The 24,107-nt window shown below is 40.3% G+C and overlaps 1 protein-coding gene across 3 annotated transcripts in view; it reads left to right on the forward strand.

The window, feature by feature from the left end:
* Nucleotides 1–24,107, forward strand: part of TCF20 (transcription factor 20) — a 72,266-nt gene that overhangs the window by 42,916 nt on the left and 5,243 nt on the right. For all 3 annotated transcript variants that reach the window (XM_080939181.1, XM_080939182.1, XM_080939183.1), the window contains exons 3-4: nt 17,751–17,844; nt 23,437–23,486. In XM_080939181.1, coding sequence (XP_080795307.1) covers nt 17,751–17,844; nt 23,437–23,486 — 144 coding nt within the window. The remainder of the gene's footprint in view (nt 1–17,750; nt 17,845–23,436; nt 23,487–24,107) is intronic.

Here is a 24,107-nt window from a genome sequence, read left to right on the forward strand (position 1 = left end):
GTCTCATTCAAACCATCACATATACACAAACAAATAAATGTTAAAAATTTTTCAGCCAGTATACTAAATATTATATTGAAGAATCTTTTTCATTTTTTGTTTTTCTTTTTTTATAAGTTTTTTTTTAAAGATTTATTATGTAATATACAGTGTCCTACCTGCATGTATGCCTGCAGGCCAGAAGAGGGCACCAGATCTCATTGTAGATGGTTGTGAGTCACTGTATTGTTGCTGGGGATTAAACTCAGGACCTCTGGAAGAGCAGACAGTGCTCTTAACTGGTGAGTCATCTTTCTAGCCCTTGTTTGTTTTTCAAGAGTGTTTCTCTATAGCCCTGGGTGTCCTGGAATGTGCTCTGTAGACCAGGCTGGTCTCAAACTTATGAGATCTATCTCCCTCTGCCTCCTAAGTGTTGGGATTAAAGGCATGCATCTCTACTGACTGCCCAGCTAGAGTGAAGATTCTTAACACAGGTTCAAGTAATGAATAATTTACCTCATGCTATCTAACCGACTAGGATTTTGTTTAATTAACTTTGAATTGTCTTAGAGTTTTCCGCCCTCCCTTTTTACCTTCCTTCCTTCTTTCCCCGCTAAGACAGGGTTTCTTCTAGCTGTTCTGGAACTCGATCTATGGACCAAGCTGGCCTTGAACTCAGAGATCTGCCTGCCTCTGCCTCCTGAGTTATGGGATTAAAGGCAGGTGTTACCATCATCCAGTTTGACTAGTTTCTATTATTGTGATAAAACACCATAACCATAAACAATTTTGAGAGGGAAGGATTTATTTCATTTTATAGATTATAGTCCATTGTCCAGGGAAGTCAAGCCAAGAACTCAAAAGTGGGCAGGAGCTTATGCCTAGGCTTCAGGAGGAATGCTGCTTATTGGCTAGTTCCATCTGCCATTTTATAGCATCCAGGATCACTAGTTCAGGGGTAACACTGCCTACAGTGAACTGTGTCCTCTTGCATCAATCATAAATTCAAAATATGTACTGTAGGCTTGACCATAGACCAGTATATGGAGGGAACATATTCTCAAGTGAGGCTCCCTTTTCCAAAATGGTGCTAGCTTGTGCCAGGTTGACCTAAAATTAGCCAGCACAATTGTAAATGTACCTCTTTGTTATTGTTTTGAAGTAGCTCTCTATAAGGTTCACTCGTCTTCAACTTCATGAGTTGTTGGGATTATGAGCATGCGTCACCTTATTTGACTTTCAGTTACAAGTTTTAAAAATTGTTTTTAAGCCTGGCATGGTAGTGGACACCTGTAATCTCAGAGGCTGGAAAATAACGAATTCGAGGCTAGCTTAGGCTACATCTAACTCCATTTCAAAAAAGCAAATGAAATAAAATAGTAAATTTAAAAATATGAGTAGACTGGTGGCATGAAGTAAGATTATGCATACTAGCACAACAGAATCAGTCAAAGCGTCAGCTGTCTTGCTGTAAGTCATGTTCTCCATGATCTCTTAGTTCACACTTATGTTTTTTAAAATTAGTGGCTTCCAAAGCCTGACAAGAGTGCTGCTGCCATCCAGATCTTATGGAGCTTTGCCTTAATGCGTGTTTCTTGTTTTTAACTCCAGTAACTACACACACAGGTCACAGTGACATTCTGGTTCTGCTTCCTTTCTTCACTATCTCCTCCTACCCTCTTTGCCCCCATTTTTACAGCCAGTTGCTCGTCTTAGCTTATACTTCTTTCCTTGTGTACATAGCTAGATCTCTAAGGGCAGGCCCCAAGGCCTTCTCATCTGTTACCACATCTTGCAGCTTATTGGAGAAAAGATGTAATTATTTCATTTACTTCTTTCCTTAAAACTGTATGGAGTCTCTTTACCTCTACATAATATCATTAGTGTTAAACATCTAGAGAAAGTGTTAACAGCCTTTCAGGAATGTTTTCTCCCAAATTCTAAGGAATTTTAGGTGATTTTTTAGTTTTAAATTTTATTGAATATATTATTAAGCTTATAGAATAGATAACAAACTAAGGAACTGTACTTTTTCTGCAGCCTGTTTCTTGATTTTTTTTTTTTTTTTTTTATTAAGATGTTGGAGGCACATGATAGCAGATTTAAAGTAAAACTTAGAAGAAAACTTAAGAGTACTTTCTGGAAAATGCTATAAGACCATAATATAAATATTGATAAAGTCACAGATACACAGATTGCTGTATGTCAAGCCAAATAACTTCTCCTGAAGTGTGGACCTAGGTATTACTTGACCATTAGAGGAGTGACTACAGTGTGGAAAATTAGGCATGTATCTCAAAGCAGCAATCTGAATCCCTACTAGAAAAGGGAACTTAAAGTCATTTATACTAGTTTGCTTTTCTTTTCCTTTTTCTTTTTAAAGATGTATTTATTTTATGTATAGAGTACACTGTAGCTGTCTTCAGACCCACCAGAAGAGGGCATGTGATCCCATTACAGATGGTTGTGAGCCACCATGTGGTTGCTGGGAATTGAACTTAAGACCTCTGGAAGAGAAGACAGTGCTCTTAACCACTGAGCTATCTTGCCAGCCCCCACTAGTTTGCTTTTCTATTGTAAATAAATAATCCACGACCAAGGCAACTTATAGAATAAAGGGTTTACTGGGCTTATGGTTCTAAAGAGATGCTTCTGTCATAATGGGAAAGCATGGCAGCAAGCAGCAAACATCCGCTTGAACCACAACATATGGAGCAATTAGAAATGGCAGTGACATACTTTTCCTACCTCCTATCCCCCTTACAGTGCCACCACCAACTAGAGACCAAATTGGTGTATTTAAATGGCTGAAATTGTAGGTGACATTTATTGAAATCACATCATCCTAAATCCTGGGTCTCCTGAACTGGCTTGGTCTAGAAAAGCACTAAGTCAAGACTTCACAGGAAGATCTATGGAATTCATTGAGAAACATTTTGTCCTTGAGTCCTGTGTGAGAACTTTACTTTTTCTGGTGACATATCTTCTATTAACAGAAAATGGAGGTTTATCTTTCTCGTTTTAGTTTAAGGCTAAGAGGACCTATGTCTACTACTATTTGTTGTAAAAATAGTTTCCCTATTTGTTGGGGAAAAAAAGTGAGATCAAGGAATGTCAAGGTAGTTCTTTAGGTGCCCTAAAGATCTTCACTTTTCTGGCTTTTGCCATTCTGCTTCACTGGATACAGGAATTCTAGGGTGAGCAACCAGAAGTTGGGCTACTTGCTATGAATCCTAGCTCTTAAAACATCTTTTCACTCACTTTTTCTGTATTTTACTCTTCTTACCTGCAACACTTGGAAACAGAGTGCTAGTTATAAGGCAGGTTATAGTAAGCATTAAGTACTCTTTGAAGACTGAAGACCTACCTCTGTGGGAGCAATTGCAAGACCCCACATTCTATCCCCAACAACAGAAAAAAAAGTTAGCTCTTTAGAAAGTATTTGCACATGCCAACACTTTAAAGGAAATGTGGTTTTAAAGAAAACTTGTCACGAGGACTAGTGGTGTCTGCCTTCATGATGTGTCTTCATATATGGCTTCAGTAAAGCTGTGTTTCTATTAGAGTGCTCACTCAGTAGTCTGTAGTTCCTGTGTTCTCAGCTCATTCCAAGAATCTCCAAAACTTAATGGTTTGCATATGGGATAAGCTATTTTCTCTTTGTCTTTTTTTTCATGCAAGGAGACTTAGATTTGGGAGGGACCAGAGTGTGATTTTCAGGTGGAGTATCAATCTGTACCTTAGGAAGTAGCATTGGTCAACATGTATATTCTTCAAACAAAAGGAAGGGGATGAAGTCTGCCTTGTACATTAAGTAAAAACATGAAAGGCTGGGACTATATGCATCAGGATAGTGCTTGCTTGGCTTGTACCAGACCCAGAATTCTATCCCCCAAGCAAGCAAAAAATCATTAATATTCTTGTGAGTTGGCAAATTTTGAGAATAACTACCAAAGGATGAATAGAGCCTGCCTGGTAATGAAGTTGGTTTTACTTGGATTTGTCCTTTGCAGTACTGGGACTTAAACCCATGAATTCATACATGCATGCTACACAAGTACTCTACCACTGAACTACATATATCCTTGGTCCATTGTGGATTTTTGTTGTTTGTTTTTGTTTTTGAGACAAGGTCACTTACTATCGATAGTAGTAGACCAGGTGAGCCTCAAACTCACATAAAATCTATCTACCCCTGCCTCAACAGTGCTAAGATTAAAAGTGTGCCTTTCACCCCACCCCTGGCCCTGGTTTTTTGTTTTTTTAGTAAACCTTTCCAGTATATTACATTATACTGGAGACTCAAACTAATTAAGATTGTGGGGCATAAAAGTATGTAAACTAATTTAAGGCAGACATTTCCAAGTCTCTCCCCTTCCTCAGTTAGTGATATGTATGAACTCTTCGAGGGGGCATTGGTGCTTTACAATAATCCGAATGCCTTTCAGTTTATGGACAGTTCCAAACCACTAGAGAGATTTCTAAACACAGGAACCTTATGGCCTGGTTTGTCTGTCTTTTCCACCTCTGAGGTGATCTTGCTGAAACCTAGGTATGCATTCAGTAGCACCAAATACTCAGTTTATCCACCCAGCATTTAACCAGCATCCATTATGTACCAGGAATAAATCAGCTCAAGTAAGTAAAGTGAAGCCATGTGATGAAGACTGACCCCATGGCTGCTTTAGATTGGGACCAGGCAAAGGTTCTCTGAGAATCTGAGAGGAGACCATTGAAAAGAGTCAGCCTTGGGAATCTGAGACACTTTCTGCAGAGGGAATGACTGGCACCACAGGCTCCCAGGAGGGCTGAAGCTTAGCAGGTTAGGGGACAGGAGGACTTGGCTTTGGTGCAGCATCGTTGGCTCAAATAAATAGTGCAGTGTATCACGAGGTTTTGAGAGTACAGTGGAAGAGCTTGGGCCAGCAGGAGGCTGTAAATGTAGGCAAGAACCAGTGCCTTTGGCCTTGAGGACCAGGAGGATGTCTGTATGCAGCACCATTCCTTAAGACAGAGAGTATAGGAGGAGGAATAGTTGGTAAGAAAACAAGGATTTATATCTTTTCTCTGTTAGTTCTAAGATAATTCTTAGTTAAGTGTAAAAGTTCCAGTTCAAGGGTTTCTAATGGATGGTTTTCTAATTTTTTTCAACTCAGTGGCATTATAGCTTAGTTTAGCTCAACATCTATGTAAATGCTGTGATGCCATGGTCCCTGGATGCTGGGAGTTTGTGTAAAATACCAAGAAGCTCACCTGAATTGGAAAGGATGCTGGGAATGGCATCAGGCCTAGAGTCCTACTGTACCTAGGCCCACTGCTGTTGGCATGACTTAAGTAGCTAGAACATTATTTGGCAGGAGAAATCAACAACCATCAAGATGCACAGCCTCCTGCTGGCCCAGGCTCTTCCACTGCACCCTCAAAAGCTTGTGGTCCACCAAGACCATGTCTTTTGATTTTTATTTGTCCAGCTTCTCCTGGATTTCTCATTGTCACTGCCTTCCTCTCCCACTTGCCTCTTGGGCAAAGGCAGAATCTTCAGCAATTAGCCTGTGGGACACGCCCTCTCCTGGAGACAATGTGCTCCTTCACTGTGACACCTTAGACTGGGTCACCTAAGTAAAGAGCTCATAAATGAAGAACACGCTGCATTAGCTGACATGGTCCTTCCTTCCTTCCTTCCTTCCTTCCTTCCTTCCTTCCTTCCTCCCTCCCTCCCTCCCTCCCTCCCTCCCTCCCTCCCTCCCTCCCTCCCTCTTTCTTCTCTCCCTTCCTTCCTCCCTCCTTCCTGTTTTATAATTGTTAATACCTTTGTAACATTGCTTTAGCTTAAGGTCCTGGTGAGGCTGGGCTTGGCTTCAACCATGCTGCAGAAACCTTTCTCATCAAATACTTCTCAGTAATTGAATCTTAGTGATTTTGGAATTCTGTCCTTTGAGACCTATATTATCCCATCCTTTCAGAAAAAGGAGAGGGAGCTATTAAAAGGTGATTATGGACAAGATCTTACAGTTCAATTCTAAAGACCATGTTTAAGCCTTTCTAGATTAGTTCCAGAAAACTGCTAGACATACATGTACCCTGTAGTACTTTCCCAACAGTAAGTACCAAGCATGGTCCTTGGCTCCTTGAATTTGGATCTCTTAGTTCATTGCTATATTTTTAATTTTGACAGTTTAACTATTGTCATCCTCTGTGTTTTTGTTTTTGCTTTTTCTTTTTAATCCCATTTCTAAAATCATACAATGGCACCATCTTATTGTAGCATTGATTCTGGTGCCCTTGGCACCAGAGGAGTTTGTTAGGTAGTGAGTAATTTTAGAACTTTAGAGACCTCAGATTAACCTTCATTCAAACATTCTTCTAGGAATTAATTTTTTTTAGAAAATGATGCCTCTTAGCCTACTTCTTATCCTGAAAACTAGTACAAGAACTACCCTTTCAAGTTGTTGAATGAATGATATTTGTCTCAACAGTGAGTAGACACTAAAATATTGAACATGAGAGCCAGGCATGGTGGCATACTTACAATCCCAGTGCTTAGACGGAAGCAGAGGACATGGTGGGTGCTAGGCTAGCCTGAGTTCATTGTTCCAGGCCAGTATGGACTACAAGTGGGGCCAGTTTAAAAAACAAACAAAACAAATAGGATAACTCAGTAAAATGCTTGCTATGGACTTGAGTTTGGATGTTCAGCATCCACATAAAAAAGATAGGCACAGCTGAGGGTGCCTGTAATCCCAATGCTGGGGTGGTAGAAACAGGCTGGTTAGTGTCAGAGGCTTGCTGGCCAGCCAGTCTAGCAGAGTTGAATCAATGTGCTCCAGGTTCAGCAAAAGACATTAAAAAAAAAAAAAAGTTGGAGAAAGACTAGAGAGATGGCTCAGTGGTTTAAAGTACTGGCTGTTCTTCTATAGGACCCACATTTGATTCCCACAAGACTGCTCACAAGTATCTGTACCTCCACTCTTTGGGGATCCAGATATTCTTCCACCCCCCTGTTAACTCCCAAAAGAAATAGATGGAGAAAAAGACACTGGATGTTGACCTTTTGCCCAATACATGCATATGTGTGCAGACAAACGGGTATCTACCATACATAAAAATGAAAGAAGCAAAATAAATGGAGGTAGAAGAGAAACATTTTAATCAGAATTTCTAACCCTGTCATGATATTTGGACTTTTCCATTTTCCTTACCTGTTGAAGTACCTTTGGCTTCTCAATTTTTCTTGGGAGAAACTAAATCAGGATGAAATGTAATGGATTGAACCTGTAGTCATTATCCTTGGAGCTGAGCAGTCTCCCAGTGTTGTATCCATAGTCTACATCTGTAACTCACCTTTTACTTTGGGCAGGGCAGCTACAAGTCACAAAAATCATACTTAGAGAAAATGAGGTATCATTTCAGAAAACTCAGTATTGGTGAGTTGGTCAGAGACCCGAGCACCAAAGTCCTCTTGAAGATCTGGAGCAAGCTTTACCTTCCAGTACAAGTTACCAGGAATAAGAATGCCTGTGGGAGTCAGAGTGACCTGAAATGTACAGAGTGTGACCTTTTCTAATGTCTGGCTAGGACAGTGGTTAACTTTGGGGTTTGGGAACCTTGATCTGTGGGCAGTTTCACTGAAGAGTGATTTAAATATGCTACCATTTCCACATGTTTGATTGTCCCCCAAAATTTCAGTGTTAAAATTTAATTCCAACTGTGAAGTATAAGGATGATAGAAACTCATTCCATATAAGTTATTTATGGTGGGTCTATTAGGAGATGATTAAGTTTCAGTAAGGCCTTAGGGTGATCTCCCATGATTAAAAGCCTGGTAACTTTATGCATTTCCAAAGCCATAAGCATAAATAAATTCCTTTCTGCTGGATAGAAAAGCTTTGCCTGGCAGGACCTTGACCTATAAAGTCTTAGTTATTCAACTGAAAGTTTACATAGGTGAGAGTATTAGGGAGACAGACAGAGCCTGAGCAAGAAATGGTGAATTAAATGCAAATACAAGTACACAGAGAGTTAGTAAACAGTAAAGGTTCTTAGTGCAGAAGGTTGGGACCATCTTTGGAGATTTGTGTTTTAGTAGTATCTTTACTGGTTAGAAATCTCACTAGATGTGTCTGATTATGGCAGATACTGTGTCAAGTCATACAGATTTTTATTTGAGTACTTCACAGATAAGCAGTTTCAGATTTGGTTTCCTGTGCATATACTGAGCTCACAGATGGTCTGAGCCCTAGAGAGAAGCAGCACTATAGTCACTTCCCAAGAGTTAGTGATTTCAGCCTGTTAGCTTCACAAAGCACAAAATGTAACTATTCTTTTTATCCAGCCAGTTTGACAGCTGGTAAAATAAAAATATGCAGCTTAGAATTCAAGGTTTTAAGCTCTGTCTATAAGATTCACTTCTGATGATGCTGCCCTCTTTCCCCAGTCACTGGGCTGCTGCAGGCTGCTGCTCCTGCTGGGTTCAGCCTTTTCTCGGGTTTACAGAGGAAAAATGCTTATTTACTTACTTAAGCCTAGTCCCTACTCAGCATTCAGAACCCCCTCCTTTCTAACCTCTTAACATAAATCCCCTTTCTTAACATGAATAAAACTTCCTAAGAGAAAACATTTTCAGGAAAGTTGTGTGATTTTCTTCTTGGACTGAGAAAGGAACCCTCTGATTAAAATTATTTTAACAAAGTATATATACCAGTGGGTAAGATAAAATACAGACGAATTAAAAAACCAGCAGCTGGACAGCCCACAAAACCATCACTAGCGAAGCCTGTTACTGACATATATTAACCATAGTTCTGACAGTGAATTAGCATAACGATATTGGTGTAGTTTGTGCAGGAGAAACATGATTAAAGCAAACCTTGAGAGTAATGTTTTAATACATAGAAGGAATGGGGAATGGAGTTTAACTTAAATTGTTGCAAGTAGATGAATTTTGTTTGTGAAGTTGCTTTAGATTGCTTTGTTTGCCTCCTTAAATTATTATTGCTGATCCTGAAGACTAAAACTGCAAATTGGAGTTAGGGAATTGCAGAACATTTAAAACCCGCAGCAAGTGGCAGTACCTGTGCCTGCTCTAATGACAGTTGAAGTTCAGCCCATGTGTGATAATTAGGATCTTGCCCCTTTATGGGTAACTTGTTAGGAATAATTACTGCTACCCGCCTTAGTATCACATGTTCATCATCTTCTGTAGTGTTCACACTAAAGCAAGAGGACTGAGCATACGTAAAGATACTGTGCATGAAATGTTTAGCAAGTACTCTCCCTTCCAACTTGGTCTCCTGCTGCTTAAATGGAAAGTAACAGGAATTGACTGGAAATGCCAGTGTTAGTTTTTGTTGCTTTTATCCTAGGAGAGTCTATTCCCCCCCCCCCCCCCCCATTTTTAAATAAAGCTTTTGGTTTTCTTTGCAATAAGCATGTTCAGGGCATTTTGTTTTGTTTTGTTTACTCCCTTAACCAATGTCCTTATATAATAAGATCCTCTTCACATTTCTCAGCTGGATATTTATTTCCATGTTACTGGCTTAAAGACAGACAGACAAACACACCAGTCTTTCAAAGTCAGAGAGATTCTGAGCAGGCCAGCTTGGTCTACAGAGTGAGCTCCAAGACAGCTAAGGCTACACAGAGGATGGATGGTTGGATGGTTGGATAGATGGGTGGGTGGGGGGGGGGGGGGAGGGAGGGAGGGAGGAAGGAAGGAAAAAAGGATGGATGGAAGGATGGATGGATGGAAGGAGGGAGGGAAGGAAGGAAGGAAGACAGAGAGGTAGGTAGAGACAGAGATCGAGCAAACAATAAGAAGCATCAGTGTGGCCTTTTTACCCCATTTGTTTGCTAAATGGTAAAATCTTTTGTCTAAGTTGTGTGTATTATAAATATATTCTTACCTGATGAAGGTTGTAGATAAGTTCTGCTATCCTGGCAGGTAAAACACAGAAATTTTGAAAAAATAAAGGGAAAAAAGCCTTCAAACTTGACTGAAAAAATTCTGACCTCACTGTAAAATTAAGGTAGGCCACACCTATGGACACAGAACGCTTTCTTCTTGGACCAGAGTGGAGGCCAGGAACATAACTGGAGATGCTGCCAGAGCAGCTGTACTCAAACTTGGCTTTTGATCCTACATTTTGCATTATTTCTGGCACCAGCTACACCCCACAACTGCTACTCCCTTAGCCAGAGACTAACTGTGGGCCGTTTTGTAGTGTAACTTGAACGGTGTTCTTAAGGGAATACTTCAGCTTCAGTAGCACAATTTTCTTGGTTGTATATCCTGGAGCTAGCCTGCTCTCTCAGGTTGGGCATATAGGCATGTGCCACTTTACCCAGAACCACTTTTTTTCCCCTTTGAAATAATTTACACTTGTTTATTTATTATTTCCATATGTATTGGATGAATGTATGCTGAGGTACACATGTGGAAATTGTAAGGTCAGCTTGTTGGAGGAGTCTGCTCTCTCCTTCTGTGGGTCCAGACTTAGAACTACTTTTTGAAGGGAGGTCTTATGGGAGTGAGGATGGACAGTTTTATTGAGCAGTTATTTCTTATTTCTTTTTTTTCTTCTTCTTCTTGGATATTTTCTTTACTTGCATTCCAAATGCAATCCCCTTTCCTGGTTTCCCCTCTGGAATCCCCTTTTCCCTGCCTCCATAAGAGTGTTCCCTTACCTACTCACTGTGCCCTCCCATCTCCCCATCCTGGCATTCCCTTACACTGGGGTATTGAGCCTTAACAGGGCCAAGGACCTCTACTCTTGGTCTTCTTGTTGATGCCTGATAAGGCCATTTTCTGTTACATATGCTGCTGGAGCCAAGAGTCCCTCCATGTGTACTCTTTGGTGGTTTAGTCTCTGGGTTGGTTGATATTGTTCTTTCTGTGGTGGTGAAAACCCCTTCAGCTCCTTCAGTCCTTTTTCTAACTCCTCCATTGGGGACCCTATTCTCATTCCAATGGTTGGTTGAGAGCATCTGACTTTGTATTACTCAGGCTCTGGTAGAGACACCTGTCAGGCACCTGTCAGCAAACACTTCTTTGGCATGGGTTTGGTGACTGTATATATGGGATGGATCCCCAGGTGGGGCAGTGTCTGGATGCCCTTTCCTTCAGTCTCTGCTCAAGAGATTATTTCTATCTTTGGGAACTTAGTGCTGTATGTGATTTTTTTTTTCTTTTTCGTTTTTCTTTGACCTTTTCAGACAATGTGTTTTGCTTTATAAGTCAGCTGGCCAAACTTGAAATTTTTCTGCCTCAGTTCAGGGCTTACAGGTGTGCTACCAAGAGGGCTATAACTCTGGTTGCCCAGATTGGTTCAGTAAGCCTTTCTCAGGTTGTCAGTGTTTTTTGACACCTGTTAATTCTTTTATTTGTTATGTGTTTATGCGCATTTCAGCCCCTTTTTTGAAATGCAAAATGCTTCAAGAAACTTTAAAAAGACTTGAGGAAGTCCTGTGAAAGTAGCCAGGGGTGTGTAGTGAAGCTGGCAGGAGCAGACTGTCCTCAGCTTTCGAATGGGGAGATGCTGAGATGCAAATGGAGAGATGCTGAGATGCGTACAGTTGCCTCACTCACTTATTAAAAGGCTGTAAGAAAGGCAACAGGCCCCACAGTCTGACATTTTTAGGTCCTGGTCTAAGTGGAAAAGATATATTAATAAGTCAATGACTAAATCTGCCGTAATTTGATAGACTATTAAATGTTTACTGAACCTAAGTTTTGACATTAGTAGGTGTCAAGAATATATACATATACAAAGATATTTCATGTTTTTTTATAAACCATAATTACATTTTTTATAGTTTATAAGATTCTTTTACAGTGGTTTTTACACAGGAAAGTAGTAAAGCCAAGTATCCCCATTTTGCAAAGTAAGGTTATTACGATGGCTTTTGGTTCTCAGTCTTTTGTTCATTAGACCTATACTGATTTGGACCTGGATAATAGTCAAATTAGACCAACTATATTTAGTCTAAAGTGTTAGTCAAACCTGGAAACTTTGTGTTAAGTACAAAAGTATGTTTTAACCAGTGAGTGCTGCTAATGTGACTGCTAGCTAACTTCTTGTACTTAACAACTTTTGAGGCACAAATTTAATGAATTCAGGTTCTGAAATTGACACTTGTAGAACAGCTGTAGGACACGAGTACTGCTAGGACATCTGTGACCTCTCAGACCTCTCAGAGCCAAACAAACTGGCCTGGAAAGAAAGAACTCTGGCTGCCTAGGCCTCTGAATTGGCTGTGACGACACTCAGGGTATATGCTGCTGCTGCTGCTGCTGCTTTACAAAAAAAAAAAAAAAAAAAAAAAAAAAAAAAAAAAAAAAAAAGATTAATTTATAATGTGAATACACTGCCACAGTCAGATTTCATTACAGATGGTTGTAAGCTACCATATGGTGCTGGGAATTGAACTCAGGACGTCTGGAAGACTATAGTCAGTGCTCTTAACTGCTGAGCCATGTCTCCAGACCGCAGGGTATGGTTCTGGCATGAGTGCCACCTTCTAAAAGCCCTTTGGAAAGAAAGTTAATGGGATAAAAAGTTGCATCCCATGTCCATACAGAGTAGTGTAAGCTTTGGATGGAGACCATGTTGCCCTCATGTAGCAGGACTCCACAGTGAGATTCACAGATGTTTCTGCCCTAGATAAAGGAGGTATAATTAAGAGAGAATAAACTTCTTACTGGTAGCCAAAAATGAGTACTTTCCCCACATTTTCCCACACATCAGCTTTTTAACAAATATTGAAAACGGCAACTTCATTAGTTTACATCAAGGCTCTAATGTGTTTTCCTTGCATTCTTTCCACCAGCCTGTATTTTTAGTGTGCCTGGTCCAGGGATGCTAGAGTAAACACTGTAAGCGTGAACAAAAGAATGCAGTGCTGAAAGCTAGGCTATAATCTGAAAGGCTTGCTCAGTATCAATGGTATCGATGCACTGACCGAACTGCTGCAGTGCTCTAGGCTGCTCAGAGACGTTCATTAAGCAGCATGATTATTCAGGTCACTGTTTGCTCTCAGAGGGAAGTGTTGTGGGAGTGAAGAGTCATACAGTATTCTCCCTTTGCGGCCTCCTTCAGATGAGGATTAGATGGCTCCTAGTGGATTCAGCCATTGCAGTTTGCCACTTTAGGTCACTAAACCCTGCTTCTAGACAGTGACAGGCACTTGCGAAAGGCCAGGCTGTGTGAATTTCTTTTCAAATATGCCCAGAAACTAAGACATTTGTAATTTATTAACAAGTTCTGTTGTCTAGAAATAGTAGGGTTTTATGTTTGTCTGTTTGTCAGACTTGCTCGAAAATATTTTTTTTCTATTAAAAGAAAATTCAAATTTCCTTCATTAGTTTAAGTTGTTATCTGTTTGAAATAAAGCATCTTGGTGTGGTGACAATATGCCTATAATCTTAGTAACTGTAAGAGGCAAGTGGGCCTTTATGAATTTGAAATCAGCTTGGCCTACATAGCAGTTCCAGGCCATGTCAAGGCTTAAGAAAAAAGGTAGAAGGAAGGAAACTAAATTCAAGGCTAGCCTGAGCTATATGAGACCCTGCCCCAAAACATTAAAAAAGAAGAAGAAGAAGAAGAAGAAAAAGAAAAAAATGTGTCAGGATTTAAAATCATAATGTAGCCTGCACTGAGCCTGTATTGTCTGGGTACTGCCAGTGCTCTGCCTGCTCATCCTTCCTCAGTCAAGGACATTTGCTATGGAGGGACTTAGCGTAATTACAGGATGATGTAATTACAGTACGGGAAAAGTGAAGGTAAATTTTTTTCTTCAGGTAAAACAAGGGAATAAAAATCTAATTGGAAGTTATACTGGCTAAGGTATAGATTTGGGGATAGAGTGGACAAATAGAGAATTTAGAGAGAGGCTTTTATATTTTGTCTTTGTCAGTTGTCACATGGGGGCACATTCATTGATTGATTGATTAGCATTTCTCTTGTTTTGTTTTGTTATGTAGACCAGGCTGGCCCAGAACACAGAGTTCCACCAAGCTGCCTCATGAGTGCTGGGATTAAAAGCATTAGTTCTTGTAAAATGCCGATGGTTAAACGAATGAATGGAAGCATGACAGGGTTAGGAGTGTTGAACGTGGGTAGTGGGAAAAGCTATGGTTCTATGTTCTTTGCTTTAGTTTTTGCTTCTTCAACTAGGAAAAAAAAAAGAGAGAGCAGACTCACTGTGCCACCTTTGGGGACCTTGTGATAGCAAAGCTGACTTCATGAAAAGGAAGTGACATTGTAGTGTTTCCCGTGAGGGAGAAATTTGTTACATTAAAGAATGTAAGAGAAAAATGAGCTGTCACTTCAGTGTTACTGTGAGCTTCTCAGAAATTTCTTGCCATGACATGCCACATGTCTGTTACCTTACATTTTTCAGGCTCCAAGTCCCATGTGAGTCTCACATGTGGGATTCAGTTGTTATCTGTGCTCTACCCCTTTTCCGGAAGCTTAGAATTTTTGTTCACTTGCCTTTTTTGAGCTATAACCACCTGCATTCTTTGGCTTGTGGCCCTTTCTTCCATCTCCAAAGTCAGTAGCAATCTTTTTTACACGAGCCTGCTTCCTTTTCTACATCTCCCTGGAGCCTACAGCTCTGCCCCACTCTGAGAGGATTTTTTTGTTTTCATCAATGTGTTGAAAGTAGATTTCATACCTAGGTGATTAGTACACTGTCCTTACCTTGAGACTTTATTATCTCTGCAAAAGTATTAAAGGTCACTGATACTGGGGATTCTGATGAACATCTTTGGAGACCTCAATTCTGCCATCACACCCATAATCTTTAGATAAGGTGTACAGAAGTCTAGTAGAAAAAACACTAAATGACTCAGAAAACATGGATTTTAGTCAGTCATTGTAATTTTATGGGTCTGTGATACAAGTTAAGGAGTTCTACAATTGCTTAGAAAGAGGATTTGGCCGTCTAGCTTAGTTCTTCCTGGTGTTCCTGGTCTCCAGACCACAGTTGTGTGAAGCACTGAACTAAACCATCTATAAGATGCTTTCTTGGAGGTCCTTATAATCCCTGCAGGATCTGGTTTTTTTTTGGGGGGGGGGTGCAGTGTAGTCGGTTTTATTACACTTTTAAAAGTGTTATCTGTATGAATGTTCTGGTTGCATGTTTGTGTGTATCCCATGTTAGTGCCTGTTTCCCCAGGAAGTCAGTAGAAGGTATTACACCCCCTGGAACTCTGGATCTGGTGTTAGAAAATGGTTTTGGGCTATCATGTGGGTGCTGGGAACAAAACTTGGGTCCTGGAAGAGTATCAACTGTTCTTGACCATTGATCTATCTCTCCAGCTCCATATCATGCCTTTAGTTGAGAGAAGCAGGTTGCTTTCAGAGATCCTACAAAGGACAAAGCAATTGGTGTTAAAGTAGGAAGGGAACAGAAATCCATGTTCTAGTCCCTTGTTTTCTCTGTTCTCACTTGTAAATGACTGATAACAAGGCCACTTCATGGGTGATTGTTCACTTTGTAGTTCATAGGATATGTGTAGTGTGTCATTGGCCTGTAGTCATCTTGGGTGACATAACACTGGTTCTGACCTAGCCACTATTTAAATCTGGATTGATGGATACAATACTGACCATTTCTGTGATGTGAGCACTTGTTAGTACTGTCCTTAAGGGTGGATTCAATAAAGGTTAGGAGATTGGCAGGTCAGACATAGCAAGGCAGTGGAGAGTCACTTACAAAGTGGTTAATTTAGATTGTTGAGTCTGTGCACTTAACCCTTCCTTGCCCAATACCTCTTTCTGTATCAGTTATGGAATGTTGACTCTAAGTTGTAAAATTAATTGAAAAAGCAGGAGAGAGAATGAGCATGCGTGTATACATGTCCTTGTCTGTCTGAATGTCTGTGTCTATCTGTGTTGTCCTGTAAAAGTCTGGTTATGGTCCATTTGGGGTTGGTGCTCAACAGTGTCACAATCTTCCCACTCTGCTGTCCATGGACTGTCTTTGTCAGGATTGTCTTGTGTTGTTGATTAGGTGACCGTTACAGATCCTGTTGTTTGTACTCAAGAGAGGCTGAGCAAGATGTTCTTCTGGTTTTCTGGTTGGTTGGTTGATTTTGTTTTAAGACTGGGTCTTACTGTGTAACCCTGGCTGTTTTGGAACTCACTGTAGACCAGTGAACTGAAATTTCAGGCTTCAGAGATCTTCCTGCCTCTGCCTCCCGAATGCTGCTGTTTTCATCTTGCCCGTGTTTGATGGTAAAACTTTGCAGAAGCCCCTTTGCCTTGTGGACTTTCAAGAGTTCTTGATGTACCCATTTTTATTGACTATCATGAATTGAGATTCATCCTCCAAGATAGAGAGGACCTGAAACTCAAAAACCCTCTGGATAAATGATTGCTTGGTTACCTTGTGTAAGAAAAGTAGATTAGTAGGAACAGCTGGAGTCTGTTAGATTGGCTGTCTTCTGTTTCTTGGTTTGGTGATAAGGCCTTTTTTCCTGAACGAGGCATAGACCATAGATAACCTGGAGATTCTATAAGTGGTCTTTGGTTTACTCCAGGCTAAATGACCTTTGCTTTCTTCTCATAGGTACAAGTAAACATTTACTGATTATTGACACCCAAAAGAATCTTGGTCTTCTGAGAGGGAGGCATTTGTCTCCAAGAGACATTCTTACCTGTGACCTAATGCTAGGTCCTGCCACTTTGATACTTTACCTATCCAACCTGTCCAGTGGACATGTGCAGGTCCTACCAGGTGAATGCATTAATCCATGTTCATAGCTATTTCATCCTGACAACATAATGAACTTTAGGTTCCACAGTTGCCAGTATTCTGGGAGCTTAGACAGCTCAGAAGTAAGAGTTTAGGGGGAATACACATATTTTTCATAGAAGCAGGAACAAACACACATACCTGTGTCTTCTGGTTAGCCTTCCAGTTGGGTCATGACCACACACAGGAACATTGAATAATCTGCATCATTCCTTAGTAGAGCCACATGTGGTTGTGTTTTAGTAATATTGTTGATAGTATAGACTATGTATACTCACTGCAGCCACATCAAGGTGACAACAGAGATGTGCCCTGCTTTAAGAGTATCTGTCCATATAAGGAGGAACACTGCAATCAGAGAATAGTGTCTCACTTAGCCAGAAATTCATGGCAGATTTCCTTAGTACATTTAAAATAGGATTCATGTACAAAAATAACATTTACATACAGGAACCCATATTTTCTGGAAAGAAAAATATGCTTGTATTGGGCATTTGGGATAAGTAGATCAAAATTAAAAATAAAATCATATAAATATAAAACTAGAGACCAAATCCTACTTTTAATTGTAAAAGGTTTCTATATGTGTATGTATATATCTACCTTAACTCTCCTCCTACACAAGTTTCCTAAGGCAAAAATAGAAGGAGAATGTACAGACAGCACATGATAGCAGAAAGAAATTTCAGTAGATCACAGAGTGGGTAAAATAGGCAGGTTTGGGCACCACCCCCACTAGTGTGTCTGCCACATACTATAGAGTGTCACTTGCTCTGGTGTGTTCCGTTTGATTTGAGGTCATCCATGAGGCCTAGACTTAGAACAGTCTGCTGGATCTCTTCCACTGTGGGCTCAGCAAGTGGTGGTGAGAGAAGAGAGAAGTACCAATCCATCTACCATCACTGATCCCCCAACCACAAAGGTCATGCTGAGTCCAACTAATGAGGTAAAGGGAAGGCCTATAAGAGAAGGGCTGGTCTGGAGTTACTAACATGCCTTATCTTCCCTTTTAGAAATGCTCCCACTGCCAGGAGGCTGGCGCTACTTTGGGCTGCTACAACAAAGGCTGCTCCTTTCGATACCATTACCCGTGTGCCATTGACGCAGGTAAGTTGGGACCATGCACCCTTTTTGAGCGCATCCAAATAGCTACGAGATATAAATTTATTACCTCCCCTTCTGTGTATATCTATTGTCTCCCTTATTTCTCTTCTATTTGTAAGTTCTTAAAAAATTGTAGGGAGGAGACTACAGTGACAGCAATTAAAATACCTATTTTGTTCATCTAATTCATGTATGTTACCTACTTAAGTGTACATACAATTTAGTAGTTTTTATGTGTTTGTGGAGTTGAGCAGCCATTACTCCAGTATATTTATTTAACATTTAGGTTTTCATCACTTGTAAAACATTAACACCTTCTTCCCCTCATTCTAGCTGCTGGCAACTAGAGATTTACTTTGTTTCAATAGGTGTACCTAATTCAGACAGTTCATATAAATGGAATCATGTGCTGTTATTTAATATTTTGTGCCTGGGATTTTCAGTTACAGTATTTTTAAGGTTCATCCATGTAGCAGCATTTGATAGTACTTCATTCATTTTCCCTGCCAAACTATGTTATACAGGATATGCTGGCTAGATTCACCTTTCATCAGTTGATTTCTTCGGGGTTTGTTTCATGTCACCATAGAACCGTTACATATGATGATTCCATGTTTAGCCTTTAGAGGAATAGCCATATGGATTTCTAAAATATATATAAAGTTTACATTTCTACCAACAATGTATTAAGATTCCAGTTTCTCAATATCATTGCCAAACATACTTACATGTCTTTATTATATAATCACTGTAGACATCCCAGTGAGTGTGAGATGCTATATTGCTGTAGTTTGGTTTTTGTAGTTCTCTAGTGATGTTGAACATCTTTCTATGTGCTTATTGGCCATTTGTACAGCTTCTACGGAGAAGTGTCTATTTCAGTTGTCTGCCTATTGTTAAGTTGTTGTTTTACTTATATTGTCCCTCTAACCAGAAAGATACAGATATTTTCTTCCATTCTTTGAGTTTTCTCACTTTCAGGGGGGAGGGTCCTTATGTAGCCTAAGTGGCTTCCAACTGATGTAGTCAAGGATGATCTTGAACTCTTGATACTCCTGCCTCTACTTCCCTAATGCTGAGATTACAGGTGTACACCACCATGCCTAATTTATATAATACAGAGGATAGAATCCATGACATGTGTTCTGGCCAAATACCAGCTGATCTATATCCCCAATAAAAGCTTTTGATAAAATCTAATTAACTTATTTTTTTCTTTTGGTGTTATCTTAAGTAATAAACACCCTCCATCGTGGTTTTGATGTGTTTTTTCCTAAGAGTTCTATAGTTTATTTTAGTCTTTGACTATTTTATGGAGTAGCAGTTGTCCTAGCTCTACTTATAGAATAGTTGCACCTCCATCATTCAATGATGTGATTCTGGCTTTTGTTGAAAATCAGCTGACCACTCTGTATGGGGCTTTCTGGTCCAGTTCAGTATTCTATCATCATTACTATAGCTTTGCATTAGGTTTTGAAATTGGGAGTGGTAGAATGCTTACCTTAGTATGTGCAAGGTCCTGGGTTCCGTCTCCAAGCACACTCCCCACCCCCATCCCCTGTTCCAAATAGGAGCAAGAGATTTGGGAAAAAATTGTACCTTTCCCCCCAGGATTGTTTTGACTATACTGAATTCCTCTTTGTTCCATATGAAATTTAAAGTCAGCATACCCATTTCTTTGAAAAGAAAACTATTACAATTTTGATAGGGATTTCACTAATTTTGTAGATGAATTAGGAAGCCCTTATATTTAAGTTGTAGAAAAATGAATGGAACTGGAAACTATATTGAGCAAAGTAACTCGGAGTTAAACAAATACTACACATTTTTCTCTCGTGTAGATCTTATATTTTAATTTGTGTGTGTGTGTGTGTGTGTATGAGGGCATGGATGTTAATCACAAAATTGAAAGGAAAAGTGGCTTAGCAGGGAGAGAAAGGAATTCTAGGGTGCATATGACATGAAAGTGGAAGGGAAGACATGACAGGGGAAGAAGACAGGTGGGATGGAGAGACAGGAGGATCAACAAAAAGTAATACATAGACCACTAGATTGAACCCTAGCTTTGAGCTTGGCCGGTTAAATCTTTTGAGTGAAGCAGTTGCTTTTCCTCATGTTACTTGTAGTACATGAGAACATCTGGTTTCCTTCATTTGAAGCTTCTCTTAGATGCTGATTCCCAAGTGTTAAGTTTGGGGGGGGGGGGCAAATGGAGTGTTGCACAAATAATTGACTATCCCAGCTAGTGGCTGGATAAGCAGTGGTTTTCCATATAGGCACTGTGTTCAGAAGCAGAAGCTTGCACACGTAGATAGGCAACCACTTTAACTCCAGCCATACTCTCTTTGTACCCTCAAGTATCAGCTGTGTTAATAGCCTGGTTCACAAAAATGCAAGGCCCTTTCTATGCTATTTTTGACACCCAGTTAACTTTCTAGTACAGTTTTTCAGGTGTAAAGCACACTGCTCACTAGGACCATTCCATAATAATGAAAATGCTGTCCACTTTCCTGGTCTGAGGTGGTAGCTGCAGCCATTTGTGACTGTTGAGCACTTGAAATATGGATACTGGGAGTATGCATATGTGTGTTTTTTTTTCAAGACGGGGATTCTCTGTGTAGCCCTGGTTGTCCTGGAACTTGCTCTATAGACCAGGCTGCCTTGAACTTGGGGATCCACCTGCCTCTGTCTCCTGTGTGCTGGGATTAAAAGTGTGCACCAAAACTACCTATTAGAAATTTAAAAATTTAAATTTAAAATCAAATAGCTAGCTGTGTATGACTCATGACAGATAAGACTCAGAGCTACCTTAATAAAGCTCAGGCAGTATGGTTAGATTCTTAGGAAGGGCAGTGGGAACATCTTTCTTCTAACAGAAGCTTGCCAGACCACCTCTTCAAAAGCAAGACCTCCTTCATTGAGGGTAAGTAAAAATGATGCCTGTTACTTTCAGTTCCAACACTTAGCAAACTTACCCTTGCCTTTAAGCTTTATTTGCAGTGAAAGTAGCATAGGGTGGTATGGAGGTGATATTTGTTTCTGGAAGCCATTTTGTTGACTGAACTGTTCACCTTGTGAGTCTTTTCTAGCTCATATGGTGATCTGACAAGTTAATGCGTTGGTTTCTACCTTATGGGAATTCTGACTAGGCCATGTAGACTAGGAGGTAGTTTCAGGGCCTTAGAAAAATTAAATCAGGTTGATTGTCACTAGCTGGCATGTGGGGACCAGGCACCTGCCAGAATCGTCAGATGGAATTTCACTGGAATTCTTTGTATTCTCTGCTCTTTCCTCAGCACCAGGGTGGTTGATGCTGTAGAGAATCTCCCTTGTATCCTCTAAACTTCTGCTAAAAATGAAATTACAGTAACTGGTGGTTCACAGATTTCTGTAAGAACAGAAAAGAGGAATTATCTATTAGTGTGCTCAAAGTGCAGATGCGAGCACATTCTGTAAGACTTCTTTAGAAGATTTCATCTCCAGAAGTAATATATACTTACATAGTTTTATTTATGACTTTTTTTTCTTTCCTTTAACTCAGAAAAAGCATTTTCTAACTTTAGGAAACATTTTATTAATGGGCTGTCACAACTGGCCACACTGTTCTGTCACTAAGGACAAATGAACCACCTGCACCTTTCTGATGGTGTCTTTGGCAACTGATACAATCCCTATCATTGGTGGTTTTGTAAACCTTGTGGCATTACAGTGACCAAGCTTCACAGGAGCCATGTTTGACTGGGCTTAGAGACTGACAGCACAGTGCTGCTGGAGCTCAGGTGAGGAGAGAGGGCTTCCCTGACTCCAGTTGTCTGTCTCCTGTTGTCAGTCAACTCAGTGGCAGATTGGAGCAGCACAGGTCTTGGTCATGCTATGTGCTGGTAGGTTTTAAATTAATACTTGTTTCATGCTGGAGGATGGGCCTAGGAGTTAGTGACAACTGGTGAGATTTTGGGCCTTGATCTAAGAAAGCTGATAGCCTACTTTGTAGATGAGGTGATCTGAGACTCCAGAGGCAGATAATACTAGTGAGCCAAATTCTACCACCATCTTAACTGATTTGTTTAGGATCCTGAGGGGCTGAGAAATTTGCATTTATTTAGTTCCTTGGATTCTTATATACTATTACACTTAAAAATGTGTGGCTATATAGGCTGTTAATCTGGATTTCATTTTAACTGGTTAAATAGTAAACTTAATAAAGTGTGGTGGCTTCCTCTTGTTGTAGTGCCTGAGAGCTCTCTGAGAATGTGTGATCAATATTTATTAACATTCTGCCACCATGTCCTGCATCGGTGACCTGGCTGTTGGTCTGTCAGAGTTGTGAGGTACAGAGTGAACTCATTAGTTAGATTTATCTACCCTGCTCCACACACTACCACCTTTGTTCGGTAAAGCTGGACTTCTTGGAGGCACACATTCTTGCTGCTACCTGGAACACTGTCACTGTTAAAAATTGGAATATATCTTTTTTTTTTTTTTTCCTCCAGGGATTAAAATCACCCTTGTGGGACTTTATTTTCCCTCTTAAGTGTTCAGTGTGGATTGTGTAATTATGGCAGGAGTGTCTTCTCTTGTGTCTCTTGAGGCTGTGGGATGCAACAGCAGGGATTCCAGGCCGAGTCGTCTTTCTAACTTGAATACTGAGCTTGCTCTGCAGAGGGAGAAAAGGCTCACTGTATTTCATGTGGTTTTTAAAGAGGCTCTGCATTGATCCTGTGGAATTAGCTGAACACTGTGTTGGAGATTAACTTTGATTGTTAAATATTGTCATTCTAGTTGTACAGAGAAAATATATTTTAAGATTTGTTTATTTTTATGTATGTGAGTACCCTGTCACTATCTTCAGACACATCAGAAGAGGGCATCAGATTCCATTTCAGGTGGTTGTGAGCCAACTTGTGGTTGCTGGGAATTGAACTTAGGATGTCTGGAAGAGCAGCCAGTGAGCCATCTCTAGCCCAAGAGAAAAATTTGTAGAATTCTTTTAGGGCTTTTCTTTTAATGAACATAAAAATTTTAATAAAATTGAAAGTTTCTGTACACATTTGTGTATTCTGGTTGTTGGGGGGTGCATCACAATACCGTGGTTATTTATCCATAGCACCAACCACTTTAAAGTACTAGGATTTGTTTTGTTTTGTTTTGTGATGGATAAATCTGGATGTTACTAATGTTTTCCTATTAGGAACTACAGTGTGGTATGAGAAGCAAAGAATAAGAAGGAAACAATTGGGTGTCTAAGACACAGATCCAAATGATGTTAAATGTTCAATGACTTGAAGTCCAGGCAGAGCTAAAATTCCTGGAAATGCTTTATCTTTGAGGGGGAGGATAGGGTCTCCAGCCACCATGTGAGCACTCCATGGCAGTTCCCTGGATAATTCACTAAACAACAAAGCTAGGGGGAAATGAACATGTCCAATGGCATCTGGCTTCTTTACAAGTACTTTTAGTTTTTTATATAAATAAAGAGTATTGCATATATACATTTGGAATTTAGGAAGGAGCTAAATCAGTATCAAGTGTATCTGTCCAGCCAGTATGGCCATACTTAGTTAAGCATACATTATATTTGACTTTCTTGTTTTGTAGATTGTTTGCTGCATGAGGAGAATTTCTCGGTGAGGTGCCCCAAGCACAAGGTGAGTCACTGACCCCTGCACTCTCAGGGGGGCTGGCTGTGTAGCTGGGAAATAGGGGTAAGCTCCAGGCATTAGACTTCACCAGTCCCTGTCCCAACATACTTGTAGCTGTAGCCTTCTCCTGGCCTTTGGAAGGCAGAGTGTCACTGAACTAAATAAATGGGCCCAACAACCTTCCTTCATGGTAGGTTGGGAACAGGTATGGTTTTTTGAGGGAAATGTCTGTTGTTTAGAAGAAATTAAAATATCAGACCCAATGAAACTATTACTGCTTTTTACTTGAGTTTAGTATCACTCCATTCATTTCCTGAATCTGGTTAATGAACTGGTGCAAGGTCTGATCTAGAAACATTTCTCAGACTAGTAAGTAGGGTTGACTCCAGAGCCTGGGAGAAGCCCCTAGTTTTTTCTCAGGTAGTGCAGCAGAAGCAGCCCAGCAGTGTGTAGGTCATGACTGCTACCGGCCCATTTCCCAGTATGTTGAGTGCTCTCTTCCTTTAGGAAGATAAGACAGTGAGACTAGTAGCCCATTCTGAGGTAGAACAGAAAGTTTGGGATGGAATGAGGGAAGAGGGCAAGAGTGGAGCCTTCTGCCCAAGTCTCCTGTACTTGGACCTGTGT

This window comes from Micromys minutus (genome assembly GCF_963924665.1).
Source record: "Micromys minutus genome assembly, chromosome: 27".
Lineage (NCBI taxonomy): Eukaryota > Metazoa > Chordata > Mammalia > Rodentia > Muridae > Micromys > Micromys minutus.